The sequence below is a fragment of the Mirounga leonina genome, unplaced genomic scaffold, assembly GCF_011800145.1.
Source record: "Mirounga leonina isolate KUSES-001 unplaced genomic scaffold, KU_Mleo_1.0 Mir_91, whole genome shotgun sequence".
Taxonomy (NCBI): Eukaryota; Metazoa; Chordata; class Mammalia; order Carnivora; family Phocidae; genus Mirounga; species Mirounga leonina.
Window position 1 is genome coordinate 8286261 of NW_023270839.1, and position 18340 is coordinate 8304600.

The window sequence follows — 18340 nt, forward strand, 5'->3', positions numbered from 1 at the left end:
GTTATTGAATTCTCACTTAATACCATTGTGATAAAAGACTATATTCTGAATGATTTATTGCATCATTTTTGTTATTGAATTCTCACTTAATACCATTGTGATAAAAGACTATATTCTGAATGATTTAAATCCTTTGCAATTAAGTCTTGCTTTAAGATCCAGAATATAGTCAACTTTGATAAATATTCTGTGTACATTTGAATGAATATATATTCTGTTGGTGGGGGTTAAGGTGTTCTATACATGTAAATTAGGTAAAGAATATTAATTGTGTTGGTCGTATTTTCTCAACATTTCTACTAAGAGATGTGTGTTAATGCCTGCCACTGCAGTTGTATATTTGTTTATTGATTTTTTAAATCAACAAATTCTACTAGTTTAATTCTACTGATTTCTGTTTGATATATTTTGAAGTCATGCTATTAGGTGCGAACAAAAGTAGAATTGTTCTATCTTCCTGGTAGATTGTGTACTTAATCATTTTGAAGTGTTGCTCTGTATCTCTAGTAATAATTCCTGGTTTAATGTCTACTTCATCTGATATCGGTATAGCTACTCAGCATTCTTTTGGTTAGGGACTCCAACTGTCTTGTTATCCATATGCAACCGAATGAAATTGTATCTCTGCCTCCCACTATATTAAAAAATTAACTTGAAATGGATCCATGACCTCAACATACAAACTCAAACTCTAAAACTCTTAGAAGAAAACATTGATGTGAATCTTTGTGACCTTGAATCGGGCAATGGTTTTAAAATATGACATCAAAGCACAAGTAACTAAAGAAGAAAATAGTTAAGTTAGACTTCATCAAAATTAAAAGCTCTTCTGCTTCAAAAGATACTCTCAAGAAAGTGAAAAAGACAACGCCCAGAATGGGAGAAACTATTTGGAAATCATATACCTGCTAAGGGTTGAGTATCCAAAATATATAAAGAACTCATACAACTTAAGGATAAAAAAACAAATAACGCAAGCAAAATTTTAATTTTAACAGTGGTTTTCCTAGCCTGCTGGGGAATAGTGGGGGTTAAGGTGACAGGGAATGTTACTTTCCTAGATATATACTATATTTCCTTTTTTAAAAGTTTTATTTAAAGATTTTTATTTATTTATTTGAGAGAAAGAGAGAGAGCAAGGGTGAGTGGGGAGAAGGGCAGAGGGAGAGGGAGAGAGAGAATCCCAAGCAGATTCCCCATTGAGCACAGAGCAAACATGGGGCTCCATCCCAGGACCCATGAGATCATGACTGAGCCGAAATCACAAGCCAGATGCTTAACTAACTGAGCCACCCAGGCGCCCCTCATTATATTTCTTTTATACAGTTTTTATTTTCTATGTTGTGTTTTTATTACCTATTCAAAAATCCAAAATTAATTTGTATTACAATTATTTTCACTACTCTTAGCTGTCCTTTATAAATATTAATTACTTTTTTGGCCTTATGGAGGAGTTGGTTAGGTTTCTTCCCCTCTCATTTAAATCAGTTGTTTGCAATAGTTATTATTTTCCTTTCACGAGGGAACGTTGGGAAAAACTGAAAAATTTTGTACTGTTGCTGATGTATATACAGACCTACGAGGTATGAAAGGATTGGTGGTATGTTTGGGCAAAATCTCAAAGCTCTTGAGTAGAATCCATTGAACCCTGAGTGTACACTTCAGTCAAAAACTTTCCAGGTGATTTCTGGTGAGTAGACATTCATCAGAGGAGAGAGGCAGAACAGTGTTAAATGTTGTTATCCCTTTCTGTTCATCGTGCTCAATCTTTAGCACCAAAACCAGTGTCTGACACATAGTAGACAGTAAATATTTGTTGAATATAGAACAGTTGCAATGTGAAAAGCTTTGCAGGAATTCCTCTGATTGTTACTTGAATTATGTCTTTTATAACCAAGCACCCAATATTTTGAAGATGAATTGTACAAAGGAGAATGGACATAAATGTTACATGAAAAGTATATTTTAGGGGTGCCTGGGTGGCTCAGTTGGTAAAGTGTCTGCCTTCGGCTCAGGTCATGATCTTTGGGTCCTGGGATTGAGCCCTGAGTGGAGCCCCAGTGTGGAGCCCCATGTCGGGCTCCCTGCTCAGCAGGAAGTCTGCTTCTTCCTCTCCCTCTGCTCCCTCCACCCCCCTTGTGATGTCTCTCTCTCAAATAAATAAATAAATAAATAAAATCTTTAAGAAGAAAAGTATGTTTTAAATGTTAAATTGATATGAAGGCACATGCAGACCCCCTGGAATAAAAATATTTTTGGTAAATGTTTATCATTGGGCAGCAGAATTTTTAAATGACTTTGATTTTTCTGTTACATTTTTTATACTCTCAAAAGTATCCATAATGAGCATGTGTTGATTTTATAATAATTTTTAAGGCTATATATATATATACATGTATATATATACATATATATAAACATATGTATATATATATAATTTTTTTTTTTTTACTGAAAGCCACCCATGTTGGCCACCCAGAAGACTTTAGATCTCTTTTGGCACATTATGAAACATGTAGGATTTCAATCAAAGAACCTTAAATACCCCAATAAGGTATTTACAATCTACACATCTACTTAAAACACCACCATTTCTCCTCTAGAATATATTGGAGTTAGTACAAATTGTAGTAGCTCATCTTGAGTCATTGGAAACTGAATTTTTTATAATCACAATAATTAGAGCTCTGCATTCATTTCAAGTTGGAAACAAACACATTATGGCAAGCCTTTCAACCCCAAACCAGTTCAAGGACAGAGAATGTGACTGGGTCCCTCGCTGTAGGCTGCAGGTGCCTGGGGAGCTCTGTGTGATCGCTGCACAGAAATCCAAGGTTGAGTCTCCTGGCTGGGTGGCTGTGATATGCAAGAAGCACGTTTAACTTTTTTATTCAACAGTACTGTGAATCTCCTGTTCTGTTTTCTACCCATATTCGGGGGAATCTCTGTTAGAAGAGTAGGGTTTTTCTCTGCTTCCTTCCTGTACCAAGGAAATAACTCAAAGACTTCTCTGTATGACTGTAGTTGATAACAGCCATTTTTCTCTCCCAGACATTCAGGATTGAAGGACTCTGCACCACATCCTTTTTTTGGCTACTCGCCCCTGTTGAGACAATGAAGATGGGTTACTGGATAATTTTTGAATTTACATTTTATTTCTAGAGTCTATAGGAAACTTGAGAACCAGAATGACCCTCTTCTTTCCCAGACTTGTGATGGATCCTTTCCAGAAACCCCTGGACTTAGTGTCTGCATCTATGACAAATCTTGGCAGATAAAAATATTAATAAGAAACATCCTTTTTAAAAAAAAACCAGCTTCCTCAGAATGATACCTAGTGAATAAAAGTTTATGAATTAACATCTCTGACAGGAGTGTCCAGTCATGTGATCTCTAGGAACAGAAAGTAGAAGCCCTGAAAATATAGAGTTCTACAATAAGGCTACCCTGACTTAAGGATCAAAGTTTTCCTGAAACAATCTTACTGCTTCATGAGCCATTGAAAATCTAGCTTCTTGAATTATAGTTAATGCATATACATTTAATAACACTATTGTGGTTATGTTAAAAAGGAATCTCTTTCTCTTAGAGTACGCCACTTTAAACTTTTAGCTCCACCTTCAACTTGGAGCTGTCCCTGAATTCCTGCAGCAGTGAGATCTCTCTCTACTTGCCCTTGCTCCTCCTCCAACAACAGATGGCTGTTGGTTATTCAGAGCTTGCTAGGCTTACTGTGTGGGTAGGTAGACTTTGTTCTCTTGATTCAGTGTCAATTTAGACTGATCCATGTACCTGGATCTTGGATGTGGGATTTTCTCAGGATTCGTGCCTCCCCTTCCTGTGGTAGCCAAACACCACCATGCAACAGAGTGAGTAGTCAAGGGAAAAGCCCATTACCTTTGGTTAAGGTAGAGGGGCAGGAAAACATTCTGAGCTGTGGACTTGACCAAAACAATTGGGAAGTAGGCATCTGAATTAAAAAAACACTTGGTTTCGAAGCCATGGTCTCATTTCTTGTTTCCCATGAACAAGTCAGGTGGCTACGAGATCAACTTCAGGCTCCAGTGTCTGTAGCAACGCCTCATCATATTCATCCTTTCTCTGTCATGATTAAATTAAAGCTTGTGATGGGCATGGGACTGTAGGGGGACTCCAATAAATAAACCCAGCTCAGGGAGCATGAGAATCAAAGGGCTTGGTAAGCCAAGCTGGAGTTGGCAAGAATTAGAGTGAAATGTGGCCAAGGAGATAAGAAAAAGTGGTCCCCCCCCCAAAAAAAAAGAAAGAAAGAAAAAGAAAAGAAAAAGTGGTCCAGAACAGGTTACTCTACTTCATTGTGTGATATAATTCTGTCTATAATCTCAGCTGAGGTTCCATTTCTCTGGTCAGTCTTTAGGCATCCCAGCAAATAAATTTCTATTTTGTGTGCTTACTTTTCCCTAGTGTCTTTCGTGATTTATAGTAAGAAATACGTATTTTGTCTTTAACCCCATTTGTGGCACAGAGCTCCTAAAGTCCTTGGAGTTTCTGTGATAAGAGCAATGAAGGTATCTTTTATGTTAATGATGTGACATTTGGAAAGCCCTTAGGCAACCTAAGGGTGGGGGCTGTTGCTGGGGAACCAACCATGTGATTCTATTGGAACTCTCAGTATCCACCCAGGGAGAGGAGAAGGGCTGGAGGTTGAATCAATTGCCAATGGCCAGTGATTTAATCAATCATGGCTAAGTAATGAAGCCTCCATAAAAAACCAGAAGGACAGGGTTCAGAGATCTTCTGGTTTGGTGACTACAGGGAGGTGTTGGGAGAGTGGTGCTCTCAGAGAGAATGGAAGCTCCTCACTCTTTCCCTATACTTTGCCTGATGCAACTCTCCCGTCTGGCTGTTCCTGAATTCCTTACATCCTTTTATAATAAACAGTAATCTAGTAAGTAAAATGTCTCTTTGAGTTCTGTGAACCACTCTGGCAAATTAATTGGACCTGAGGACGGGGTCATGGGACCTTCTGATATATGGCCAGCCTGTCAGAAGTACAGATAGCAACCTGGATTTGCACCTGGCATCAGAAGTCTAAGGAAGGTGTTGTTGGAGCCTCACATCTATAGTAAGTTGGTCAGAAGTACAGGTAATAACCTGGGCTTGTGATTGGCATCCTGAGTTGGAGGGGGTCATTGGTACCTCCACCACGTAACCAGTGTGTCAGAAGTACAAGTAACAACTTGGGCTTTCAACTGGCATCTGAAGTGGGGGGAGCATTGTTGTGGGACTGAGTCCTCAACCAGTGGGATCTATCTCCAGATAGACGGTGTCAGAATTGAGTCGAGCGGTAGGACACCCAGCTAGTGTCTGGAGAATTGCTTGGTGTTGTGGGAAGCCTCTTCCCCCCACCACCACATTGGAATTTGGTCCAGGAACCCAGAAAGAACTATCTGTCCCAGAAGATTGAGTTGAGCAGGTATAAAATCTGCAGTAATCAAGTATAATTTTAAAATACTGTCCTTCATATGCTGATTTTTTTTTAAATGACATACTCCATGGGAAAAAATAAGAAATAGGATGATATCTGAAGAGTATGACTTTTGCAAATGGTTCTGAGTGGTCCCCAAGCCAGCTGTGAAGGAGTGCTTCCTGGAATGAATTCAACAACTTCCTTTCTAGATCTTATCTTACACACTTTAATCACCAGCTGCTAACAAATGTCTGGGTAAGGTTTGAGGCTTCCTTGAGAATATGGGAAGAGGCAATTTGTCTCAGGTTGAGTTCTGGGCTTTTTGTAAGGCCCTCTCTGAGACAAGAGAAATATGTTGCAGTCTTCCAGATGTGATAGTGATACGATGAGCCTGATAGTTTTAGCTGCTTTCTGGAAATTCACAAAATATTGACCCTGCATTGCATTGGTTTCTGTATCTGTGTGCTGGGAAATGAGGAAAATCATCTCCCCTCTGGGAGGCCTTTTGTACCAATATAACACATAATATACAACCCCGGCATCATATGAACAGTCCAGTTTCACAATCTTGCCCTCCTGCCTTGATGTTGTTGGTTGAGATGGAATGATCTTTTTGGACATGTTAGATCCTGTAGACAGAAAAAAATAACAAGACTGATCCGCTGAACTGATCTACTAGGGCATGAGTTAAATCTTCAGTCAAAGCAAAAGGAATAAAAAATCTGGTTCATTTCTCCTTCCCTTTTTTCTCCCCGAGAGTGTCTGTCATAATTAGCCATTGTTTATCCCCCTGCCCTCTTCCCACAATCTCCCCTCGATCCTAGACCATCCTCAGCTTCACTATCTGCAACTGTTCCTACCAGGGAAGACAGAGGCCATCAGTTCCTATAACATGTTGAGAAGAGTCATGTTGGCATCTCTGTCTCTAGGAAAATCATCTCCTGCTCTGAGCCTGGGATCTTCAGTCCTATTCAGTTTTGTGTAAATCTCCACCTAGAATTGGTGGAGATGAACACTGCAGCTGTCTCAAAATAGGTTGGTAGGGAAATGTTGTAAGACCACATCCTGCTCATACTTGCATAGACAAAGTTGAGCCATTAGATATGTTTAGGATAGCCACTTTCCTCCTGAAAAAGTTGTTCAGTTATTCTCCAGAAGAATCAGGAGAAAGTTCCTTGGCAAATATTACCACACACACACACACACACACATACACACACTACACTACACATACATTATGTACATAAGTAATCTCTTGTTTTCTCAAGAGAGCCATGGGTGTCTCATCCTATTTCTCTTTTTCTTTCTAATAGTTGGCATCTTTTTTCTCTTTTCAGCTTGAAATTCTACATTTAAGGAATTGAGAATTCAAGACATGAAGAAAAAAATTTTTTCGTAGAAATTCAGGTTGACTAACTTCCTTCTATTCATCACATAAGTGAAAAGCATAAAACCAGTGGTCAGGAAACTTTTGAGGTGAGTGGAATCATATACTCATTGGGTTGCAAGGAAGTAGTATCATCTAGTTCTAACCTGTATTTCACAGGAAACTGAGTGATTAATAAAATTGCCAAGGTCATACAAATCGACAGTGGGGAAGTTAGAATATAAAACATCAGGATATTTTTTATTAGCTATGATGCTCATTTCATTATCACTTATTTGTCAGAAAGGGGAATCCCAGGTAAATAACTTGGGCCATTTAGATCACTTAAGTCTGAAGCTGCAAACTTTTGATTAACTGACAACCTACTGGAGACTCCTGATTAATAAACATTTGGGATATTTCTTACATCTTCTAAGTTCTTAGAGTGACCTTTGGGATGCCTGTGTGGCTCAATCTGTTTAGTGTCTGCCTTCGGCTCAGGTCATGATTCCAGGGTCCCGGGATCAAGCCCTGCATCAGGCTCCTTGCTCAGCGGGAACCTGCTTCTCCCTCTGCCTTTTCTGCCTGCCGCTCCCCTTGCTTGTGCTCTCTTCTCTGACAAATAAATAAATAAAATCTTAAAAAAAAAAAAACCCGAATGATTTTGGTCTGGCTCTTCACACTTTGAACTGCATCCTAAATGCTCAAATGTGATGTATCCATCTCATCTGGGAATTAGGATGGCTACCCAAAACAAAATCCTTGCAGCTGACAACTTCATGACATGCCTGTATTTATTATTATGATCCACAGGGCAGCACCTTCAGCAGACACTACTGATGGACAGTGTGTCAAATAGTTCAATGTCTTCCTTGGGAAAAGAAAGCACAGTAAGTGACTTACTGAAGCAATGCCTGTAAGTATCTTGTGAGTGATGAAACAAATAAATGACTATGACTTATAACATGTACATCCTCAAATGCATTTAATGTAAAGGTACAATTATCCAGAAGTGATGATTAGGGATTATTTTGTTCATTTGACACAAAAATGAAGTACATAATTGCTAGTACTTAAAGGCACACAAACATTCACTGGGAGAACTTGCAGTAGGACCCTGGTTTCCCCATATCAAATGTATCTTTTCCCCTAAGATACAGGGGAAACAGTATCTTCATTCCAGGATCTAGTGGGATCAAAGCATGCTTTAGCTAAACAGTACCCTCTCTCTGAAAGCAAAAAAGGAGAATGATTAGACTTTTTGACAACTTAAAAACCCAAGGAACGTCCTTAACTCATTTGTAAGACTTGCTATGTATCTAGTCTTCCTTAAAGCTCATCCTACTCACCTACTTTAAAGCACACCCTCTCTTACTGCTGTGTGTAAATGGAAGCAAGTATGTGCCTCCCAGTAGAGACCCCAAAGAGGCAAGGACCCAGCTGCAGGTTGGGGTATAGGCTGCAGGTGCCTGGAGAGCATTGTGCACTTGCTGCACAGACGTACAAGGCTGAGTCTCCAGGCTGGGAGCCTGCAATGTGCAGGGACAGGCGTTTGGCACTTTTGTTGAGGAGGACTGTGAATCTTCCATCTTCATTTTTATCCGTAACTGAGAGTATTGATATCAGGAATTCAGGACTTTTAGCAGGATATTTTTTATACCATAGGAAGTAATCAAATAAATCATTATTGTAGTCACAGTTCAGAATAGAAATTTTTCCTTCTTGCACAGTCAGGGATGGAGTCTGCTTGACCTGTTGCTGGTCACCCTTCTGTTGACTATTTACCCCTGTTAGGAAAGAGAATAACAGATTTTAAATTTTATTCTTAAAGTCCCCACAGAAAAACATCATGAGCCAGAACACAAAACAAAATAAAACACAACTTCCCAATTATCCCATCTCCCAGCCTTGTGGTGCCTTGTGGAGGTTTTCTATTATATTCTGACCTCCTACCCAGAACTCACAGTCTGGCTGAAGCCACAGAATCAACAGCAATGCCCCCAGGAGCTTGTCCATTTCTCCTGTGGACTCAGGTTGTCTTCTCTTCTGCCCAAGCAGCCATAAACCTGACTTCAACTTCCTGCACTTCATTCATTTCCTCCCGTGGCCTTCTATTTCTCGTGTGAGCAGCCTTGTTTTCAGCTGTTTATCTTTATGAAAGGAAACACTGCCCCCTTTAGTCCTCGTGTAGAAAAATTCTGAAAATGCACTTCTGTGTTTCCTAAAGATTAATTTGCAATCTCTGCACCATAAACATGTTAAAATAAGAGAGTGGTGGTGTTTTGGGAGAACACAGGGTATGATGTTGTCTTTACCACGGTTACAGATTTAGAACACAGGGAGTTGACAGCTTAGCCTTTAATGTAATTGCATTCTAACATGCTCTTCAGAGGTGTCCATATTTGCTCTGAGTCAATAAATGCCAAAGGCAATTAATGCTGTTAAAAATTCTGGACACTTCTCTTAAAAACACAAATCAACACAACAAAATTTATCTTCTGTATTAAATCATCCTCTGCGTTGGATTGTCTCTCTTAGAACTTAGCTGTGGTCATTTTGTCAAATCTCATTTGTCAAATGAGAAAACATTACATAATCCTGTAAAGTTTATAAATAGCATGAAGCCATAAACTTGAAAGGCACCAGAAGAGGCCAAAAGGCAATGTGTTTGTTTGCCTTCACTCTTGGTCTTTATCGAGTGTATGTCTCCCCAGCTGAATCCAGTGGAAGAGGCAAGAAGAATCTACTGTGCTTTCAATGTTTAATCAGTAGGGCGACTAATGATTGCAGCTAATGATAAATCTCAAAATAATTTTTTGGAATTGATTTGAGCAAAGACACAGAACACAAAATAAAATACTTTTCAATGCATTGGGAGGAAACACTTTAAAATTGTATTTGAATAATAATGAAACTAACATTCCGGGAAGTCACACTAACTATCCAGTTCAGGCCAATCTGATAAGTTGTCCGTGTTTCCTATTATATAGTTTAAACCCATGTAATTCAAACTTTCTAGTGAAGGAATGTTCTCTGATTCATTCATTTATTTATGTATTTTATCAACATTTATTTCATTTCAATGAGGTACCTGGGGCACTGTGCTCAGTTTAAGGTTTCAAAGATGATTATGGAACAATCTTCGATCTTAAACCCCTGGCGGTCTAAATTGAAAGACTAATGTGCAGCTACATCCTTACAACATGGCATGATATGTAAGAGTTCTTACTGAGGAAAACATAGTGGTTATTTTGTTATGGTGTCTCTAGCAAGCACACATACTAGGTTTCTAATTATTATTTCTTCCAGTCAGTATCTGGACACACATTTCCTAAAAACGAAAAAGATTCTCATTCTATTCATTTATATTCTTGCCTAGGATATCAGGGTACAGTCAGTGAAGCAGAGTTACCATAAGTGCTGTGGGATAAGGGCTAATTACGGGAACTTGATCTTACACAATTGTGCCACGAGCTGGGGAAGTGAAGGTCTAAGAGCAGTTGGATAGTCAGAGAAGGAATCCTTAACCAGTCAATCTAAGAACGAAGCACGTCTAGCTGTGGAAGTGTCACTTGAGGGGAAGTTTATGGAGAATCTAGGGAAGCTACTGCCCCATGAAGCTACCATCTCCATGGGTCCATTGCCAGATAGATGGTAGTGGTTGGTCAACAGAGTCAGCAACAGGAGAAAGTGCTGGACAATATATTCATATTTATTTTGAAATCTTTGTGTATGAACTCCAAATGTGAATCAATTTGGGTCTGCGTCTATTCATTATGTAACCCTTGTTCCTGCTTCGTGACATTTTTAGTATTTTTTTATTGTATGCTACATAATGTGGGTAATAATGTGCAGAAGCCCTGGATTGTTTTGCCTCCCTGTAAAAAATGTTAACTTTGTTAAATTACTAGCAGATCAGTTAGATTCTGTCGAGGTTGACTTTCATCTCTGTTAGGGCAGAGATATTTTTCTTCAAGTTTCGTTTTGTTTTAGGTCACAGCCCTTACTCCTAGCGTTCAGTCCTTATTCTGGTGACTCAGTTGAAAGTTTAAGGTGTTGAGCGAGATCTCTTCGCTCTGGAAAGGCCAGAATTCCAATGTCTTCCCAGCATAGCGCAACCTCTGAAACCGCCTTGGAGCTTTTAGACCTTCAGATGCTGTTTCCATGTTTATCAGATATGCGAGAGTGGATCAGTCTATAGGCTTTCCAATGTCTCTCTCTGTGCATGCACAGTTTATGTGTAGGCTCAGAAAAGCCCCTGTACCGACGTCACAGTCCTATTATATGAGGCTCATTTCTCTCCAATACTGGTTTCCCACTGATCCCAGTTGTATTAACAACGCTGCTTCTCATCTCTGTTTTCGCCATCCAGCAAGGCTCCTGCTCTCCGCTGGGGCTCCACGTCCTTGTGCTGAGGTATAGAAAACACCCCCAGGAGAGAAATGCTGAGTGCACCTGCGAGTCCCTTTGCAGGCTTGTTTTCTCCCAAGGATTGCAAGTGGTCACTGTCTGCACTCCTCGAAAACACTTCTTTCGTATGCTTTCCAATTTTATACTAGTTTACAGTTGGAAGATAATTCCACTATCAGCTCTACTGCAAGAACCAGAAGTTCTTTTTTCTCTTAAGATAACACTCTCACATATTTCCTCTCTTTTAAAGGCTATTGTCCATTTTATTCAATAGTCAAAATGTATCATATTTATGTATCATATTTATCATATCCTGTGCAGCTTATTTAGAAATGCTTTTTGCATTTAAAAAGGAATCAGGGTCTCTAGAAAAGTAATGTTTCTTATCATTAATTAGTTTCACAGTTCTTTTTATTAGTCCTCAGTGCAGTTATCCCTGTCCGGGCTCTATGAGTATGTAGGCATGCTGAGTGCTCCCCATATCCTTCACCTTACTGTCTTCTAATATACAGACAACTCATTTCTAGGATCTAGTTTATTTTAAGTCTCTAATAGCATGAGAGTCATCCATGCACCGTGTCTTATCATTTGCAAATTATATATTTTTTTAATTTTATTTTTTAAAGATTTTATTTATTTATTTGAGAGAGAGAGAATCAGAGAGAACACATGAGAGGGGGGAGGGTCAGAGGGAGAAGCAGACTCCCTGCTGAGCAGGGAGCCCGATGCAGGACTCGATCCTGGGACTCCAGGATCATGACCTGAGCCGAAGGCAGTCGCTTAACCAACTGAGCCACCCAGGCGCCCGCAAATTATATTTTAGGACTTAAATTTGCCATGATCTACCTTGCTTCATACACACACACACACACACACACACACACACACACACACCCCGCCTGCACTTTTCCTTGACCTGGAGCACTTTTCCCCTACCCGCTTCCATCTTTCAGCCTGATGAACTCCTATTAAACTGTTAGGTTTCAGGCTGGGGTGTCACATACTCCAGAAATCTATCTCTGACTGACATCTATTTGTCTTCATAACGTCCTTTTCTCTCCCAATTCAGTTCTCCAGGTTTACAGGAACTTTATGATAACAAAAATGTGCTCCTCACTAAACTGTATGTTCAATGAGGAAAGGAACTGTTCATTTAGTCAAAGCTCCCTATGCAGGATCTCACAGGTATTCAATAAATGTTTGCTGAATGATTGAATATATGGAAGTATGAGTAACGGCGGTGGGAAACACGTCCTCACCTAGATGAGGATTCTGAGGTACAAAAAGGATGACTCACTTGCCCACAATGATATAGCATACTTGTCATTGGAAATTAGCTTTTTTTCAATGGCTTTCCAAATAATAACAGAGAGGGAAATGGTATAAATAGGTACTCTTGAATGCGAACAGAATGAACAATTAAATGCACTGTAAGAAGTTGGAACAAAAAACAAGAGAAGGATTACAGAGCATAGCATTGCTCTTTCTTTGATGCTTCCTTATGTCTTAGGTTTGACTTCCTTATGATTTCTCTTCATACATGAGCATAATATAAGGTGGGAAAAAAACAGCTTTCAGGGTGAAAATACCCATTTAACATAAGCCTTATAACTGGGTTTGAGGCATCTTCTAACTGGATCTGTTAATTCACTGGTTCCCTGATTTAGGGATTAGGATGTTAGGCATGGTTTAGTTTAGGACAGAGATGGTCACTACATTGAATTTCATCAGCATTTCCAAGTATTTTGAAAGTGGAATCACTTTGATTGATCAAGTATGCACTTCTCCACACCATGTCAGAAGTGAGGGAAAGCATGCAAACACCTCTCCCATGTTGATTGGTGCGGGGACTGCAGCCACACACCTGGGTTCAGGCTTCAGGTGGGAAGCTCTGTGTGTCCACTGCATGGAAGTAGGTGGCTGAATCTCTGGTCTGGGATGCAGAAAGCTCTGCCCATCCTTCATACTTATAGTGGTCCTTTGTTTTTTTCTCCTCTTTTTATTGCCCATTTAAATATATTAGAAAAAGGATCATGGAGCTTTTTCCAGGGTTGTATGCTAGAAAGATGTAAGCTAGAAGGATGCAGAAGAGATATAGACTAGATCGGTGCTTTCTTGCTCATAGAGATGTAGCGGGAGGCTCTGCTCCACATTGAAGTTGACTGCTCATTCTTGTCCAGAAAGAGAATCAGATATGAGAGAGTGGATCAAGCTGTAGTATTTACCCAGTAACACGAGCCCCGCAGAGATCTCAGGATGAACCATGCAGCTACCTGCACTGTAGTGTCAAGCTGTGGTGCATTTAGAAATGCTTTCTGCACGAATCAGGAGATGCAAGGCAATGCAGTTCGAGTCATACTGGGCCCTTGCTCCCACTCTGTGGGGTGGGTTAGGTCTTCAGCTACGGCTTCATGTACAGGCTGCAGGTGTCTGGAGAGCACTGTGCCACCACAGCGCAGAAATAAGTGACTGAGTCCCCAGGCTGGGAGTCCGCGATATACAGGCGGCTGTTACGTTCCTTGATATTGACGGTGAATTTTAGTCTTCCTTTTTGCTGCGTTCCAGAAGCAATGTATGACAAGGATGTGAAGCGTCCTTCAGGGCTTTGTTGGAACCACTGCACACTGGTCATGGAGATAGAATAATTGCATATCATAGAGGCATTTCTGCCCTCTTGGAGGATCAGGACCCTAGGACTCTGCTCCACCTTCATCTGTACTCTTACCCCTGTTGAGAAAGAGAAAAATAGGCATGGGTGAGGGTCACCACAAATGACTAGCTGTTTCCAAGTGTAGGAAATTTTTCCTAGCTTCCATCCCTATGGTAGAAGACACAGCCCAAGAGACTGGTATTCTCTCTCTTCCTCCACTTCTCCTTTCCTCCCTTGCTTCTTCCCAAATTCTGTTGTGAAATTTCTTCAGGTTCCCTTTGGGATGTTCTTAACTCACAGTAAATCTGTATCCACAGGAGGCCCAGCAAGACTCCCATTTGTGTCTGCATGTTTCTTGACTCTTCTGTTGTATGGACACTCCTTGAGGTCAAGTCCCTTTAAATCTTTACCTTGAATTTGAAGCTAACTTGTTTCTGGAACCCATCAGTTTCATGATATAGATTTGGCAGCAGCCACTCCTAAGCACTGTTACTCAGCTTTGTAGTGGGAAGCTCCACCTACTTGTGGCTTAGGGACCTTCCCCACACTGTAGGGTATTTGCATGTGTGCACATTAACTGTGTGTGTGTGTGTGTGCACGTGCACTGAAGATTATAGAGGGATTGTCTTCTTAGCATTTAAGAATACTTTTTCTTTAAACTCTGCGTATATGTAGAATAATTTGTGTGAAAAATGGGGAAATGTTAGTTTAGCGGAGGAATAGAGAAATAGTTTATATATTATGAGTAAGAGATATTGACCAAACTGAAACCTGAGACATGATCAGACTGAGAAACTTTTCTCAGTTGTGAATGACTTGTTATATATATATATATTACATATAAATTATATATACATTACATATAAGTACACATAAATATTACAATATATATAACCAATTTCCATTTTTTACATTCCATGTATCTTATTTGTTGAATTTATTAAGGTCAAATGATATAATAATAGTTCAGGACATATGAACACTATAGAAATAAGAAATTCATCATAATGGTAGAAAGAAAAATATTTACCTCCTCAGTCTTTTTCATATACATATATATATGTACTTCATATATATTTTATTATATATATATGAGAAGGACTGAGGAAGTGAATGTTAAATAGTCTATAAGTTAAACTGATAGAGCAAAAAGTTTCAGGGCAAATATATATAATACCTGAAATATCTATCATCTCTCTCTCTGTCCATCATCTATCTCCTAAAAATTTCCACTTTATCAATTTAACATATAGATCATTAGTTTTTAATCAGGACTATTGATCCCCAGGGGCTATCTGGCAATGCCTGGAGACATTTCTGATTGCCACAACTGGGGAAGGGAGAGGGTTGCCACTGGCATCTACTTAGTAGAAGCCAAGGATGTTATTAACTATCTAGGATGCACAGAATAGCCCCTCGTCCCAAAGTCCCTGGCCCCAAATGTTACTGATGCTGCTGCTGAGAGACCCATGTAGACAATAGTTTTCAGTTCAAACAATCGTCTGCCATTTTCTTTTACCCTTTATTTCTCCGCCTGCTTCTGCTTGTAGGTGCTTCACCTCTTCTTTCTGGGCCTCTTTCTTTGCTTTTATTTTTCTGATCCTTGAGTTTCTGATCTTGTATGAGGTACAGGCATGGCTTAGAGAAGAACAACAATTTCTAGATGAATAAATGAAATCTCATAGTGGTCATTGATGCTAAAAAATATGGATTCGTGAAACCCCAAAGTTACAGAAATATGAAACGAATTGTCTTGCTTTAATCTCCAGCTTCATTCTGGCTTTTGGAGATAAAAAGAAAATGGGTGATAAGAAAGCAGGATCATGTGTGTTATTAACAAGTCTCTGGCTCATCTACTCCCTCCTCTGCCCTGGCCTAAATTAATAGCCCTCTTTCTGTTTGAGGGATTTTCATTCTTCAATCAGCAATGGATCCTGAAAGCTGAAATATACTTTTCTCAGGTTCGAGTGTTCTTCGTGGACTAACCTAGTGCTGACACCACATTATCAACAGCGATGCAGTCCCGACCCAGGGTTTCCGAGTGTGGCCTTTGGCATCAACGGCATGTTTCAGAAAGCTCCCAGAGCATGGTGTGTGGCCAACGTGCTCTTAGAAATGATTGCTCTGACATCAAAAACTAATGATGTAATGTATGGTGATTAACGTAACATAATAAAATTTAAAAAAAGAAAGAAACGATTGTTCTGAACGGTGGTGGTAGGGCAGAGGATTCTTCAGCTCACAGGCCTTGCAAGCATGATGGCTGGGGCAAATGGCCCTCCTTCCCCATGAGAGGGGGTTCCTTGAAAGCAGGAACAGCCCTTTCCATATTCTCTGCACAGAGAATATCCTGGGACACAAAAGAAGTTTTGAGTGTACCTGATCCGAGCTGTGGTTCCTACTCTCGAGTTTTTCATTTTTAATCCATTGTGCTAGGCAATTCACAAAACATTGTTAATCCTCATGAAGACACTGTAAGTACCGTGCTTACTTCCAAGATACTTGTGAGGAAATTGATCCTCACACAGCTAATGTAAACTGTTGTGAGAAGCTTTGCACTTTTCATAGTGTCAGGTCACTTTTCAGGGAGAGAGCCAGTGAAGAACAGTGATTATGGAAAGGCACGGATCTTCTGGGGCAATAAAAACAAAATCTGCCAGTCCAAAACACTTCTCCACAAAGGAAGAGAGGAAAGAAAACAGTTTTATTATTGAAGAATCAGTAAGCCAGAACCTAAAGGGTACCACAGGCAATCTGTTAAAGAGACTGCAAAAAAACAGAAAGAAATTTTACCCCTTTATGTAGCCCCACAGAAACAACCCATTACAAGGGTTTTCTCAACATAAACAATAACTAGTCTTCAGGTAAGAGGACTTGATAGGGCCATTTGTCACAGTTCTGCCTTAATTTACCTAGTAATTGGGGTAGCCACCAGTGTTGGCTAATTGCTTTTATCCGAAAGAAAAACTTCTCATATCTTTATGACAGAAGCCAACTTAGAGCAAGGCGCCTGTGGAGTTCAGGCTCCTATCCTCCCACAGAAACTGGGAGAGAGGAGTGCCATCCTTCTTGATGATTCCATTTCAAAGAGATGGCTTCCAGGTGCGTGAGAAAAACATTCCTGGATTGTAAAACTGGCAAGAGATTTATTCAGCTTTTTAAAAGATTTATACATCTCAAAGGGACAGAGAAAGAATCCATGACTACAAGTTTTCTAAAGTAAATATTTTAAGAAAAGGGAGGGAGTGTTTTTCCCTTTTATAGTGGGAGAATTAGAATTTATTTTTTTTTAGCTTTAATTTATAATTGCCCTTATAATCTTCAAAATGAAGGAGTTCCATGTGATAAAACTTTCAGGGATGCCTTTGGAATAGGTTACTGGAGTAACATGGAATTAAAAACAACAAAAAAATAACCTTTGGAATCTGAAAGTGACAAAAATGTAAGATTACTGTTATTAATTATTTGCATGGAAATTGATATTGTCTATGGTTGAAAGACCAGATGAGAAACTGAATTCCATAGTCTCCCGTGAGTGTAAGAAATTGATGGAAATTTTTAAATGAGGCCTCTTGGCATGGAAGATGAAAGCTTTTTTCTTAATAAAAAATTATAAGAACATTAATACTTCAAGAAGTACATATAATCAATATAAATGCAGGTGCCTTCTTTGTATAAACACAGCGCTTTGTTCACATCTTTTTTTCTGCACTTACACATGAACCCAGAAAATCACAGAGCCATTTTATGTCAATCCTACTACAGTTTAGCTGCAAGTAACAAAAAATTTAAACAAATAATGGTTTATTAAAAATTTTCAAATTTATGCACAAATACACCTGGGGGAGGGATTTGACATGGCATCTAAAGGAGGAACATGGGATTGGGGAGGGGACTGATGCCTTTCTGATAAAGTTATCACTTCTGTATTGCAGGAAAAGAATAGTTGGGAAGGGGGACAAGAAAATGTGGTCCCATACCAGGACAGCAAAAACATTACAGGAAACCCTTAGCAGGTTTCTGATTATATCTCATTGGTCAGAACTGTGCTATGTGCAACCCTTAGTTGTAAGAAAGAATGTGAAACATAGTGTGGGTTTGTTTGTTTGTTTTTAAAGATTTAGATATTTATTTGAGAGAGAGAGAGAGAGAGCATGTGAAAGCATGAAAGTGTGGGGGAGGAGCAGAGGGAGAAACTGACTCCCTGCTGAGTGTGGAGTCTGATGTGGGGTGATCCCACAAACCTGAGATCATGACCTGAGCTAAACCAAGCATCCAATGCTTAAATGACTAAGCGTGCCCCTTGTTGTTGTTGTTGTTTTAAAGTGATGGGATGATAGTTGCCCAAATCAACATTGATGGTTCTGTTAATAAGGAGGCAGAGGAGAATGGTGATTAGGTTGGCACCTTGCAGTGTCTGCCTTCTCCACTAAGGTGGGGATTCAGAATATTAGGCAGAGATGAA

The 18340-nt window shown here is 39.6% G+C and overlaps 2 gene segments (V, D, J or C); both read right to left on the reverse strand.

The window, feature by feature from the left end:
• Positions 1-18340, reverse strand: part of LOC118003664 — a 421186-nt gene that overhangs the window by 307118 nt on the left and 95728 nt on the right.
• LOC118003671 lies at positions 13467-14262 on the reverse strand. The segment is given in 2 exon segments: positions 13467-13952; positions 14174-14262. Coding segments are annotated over 2 exon segments (378 nt in total).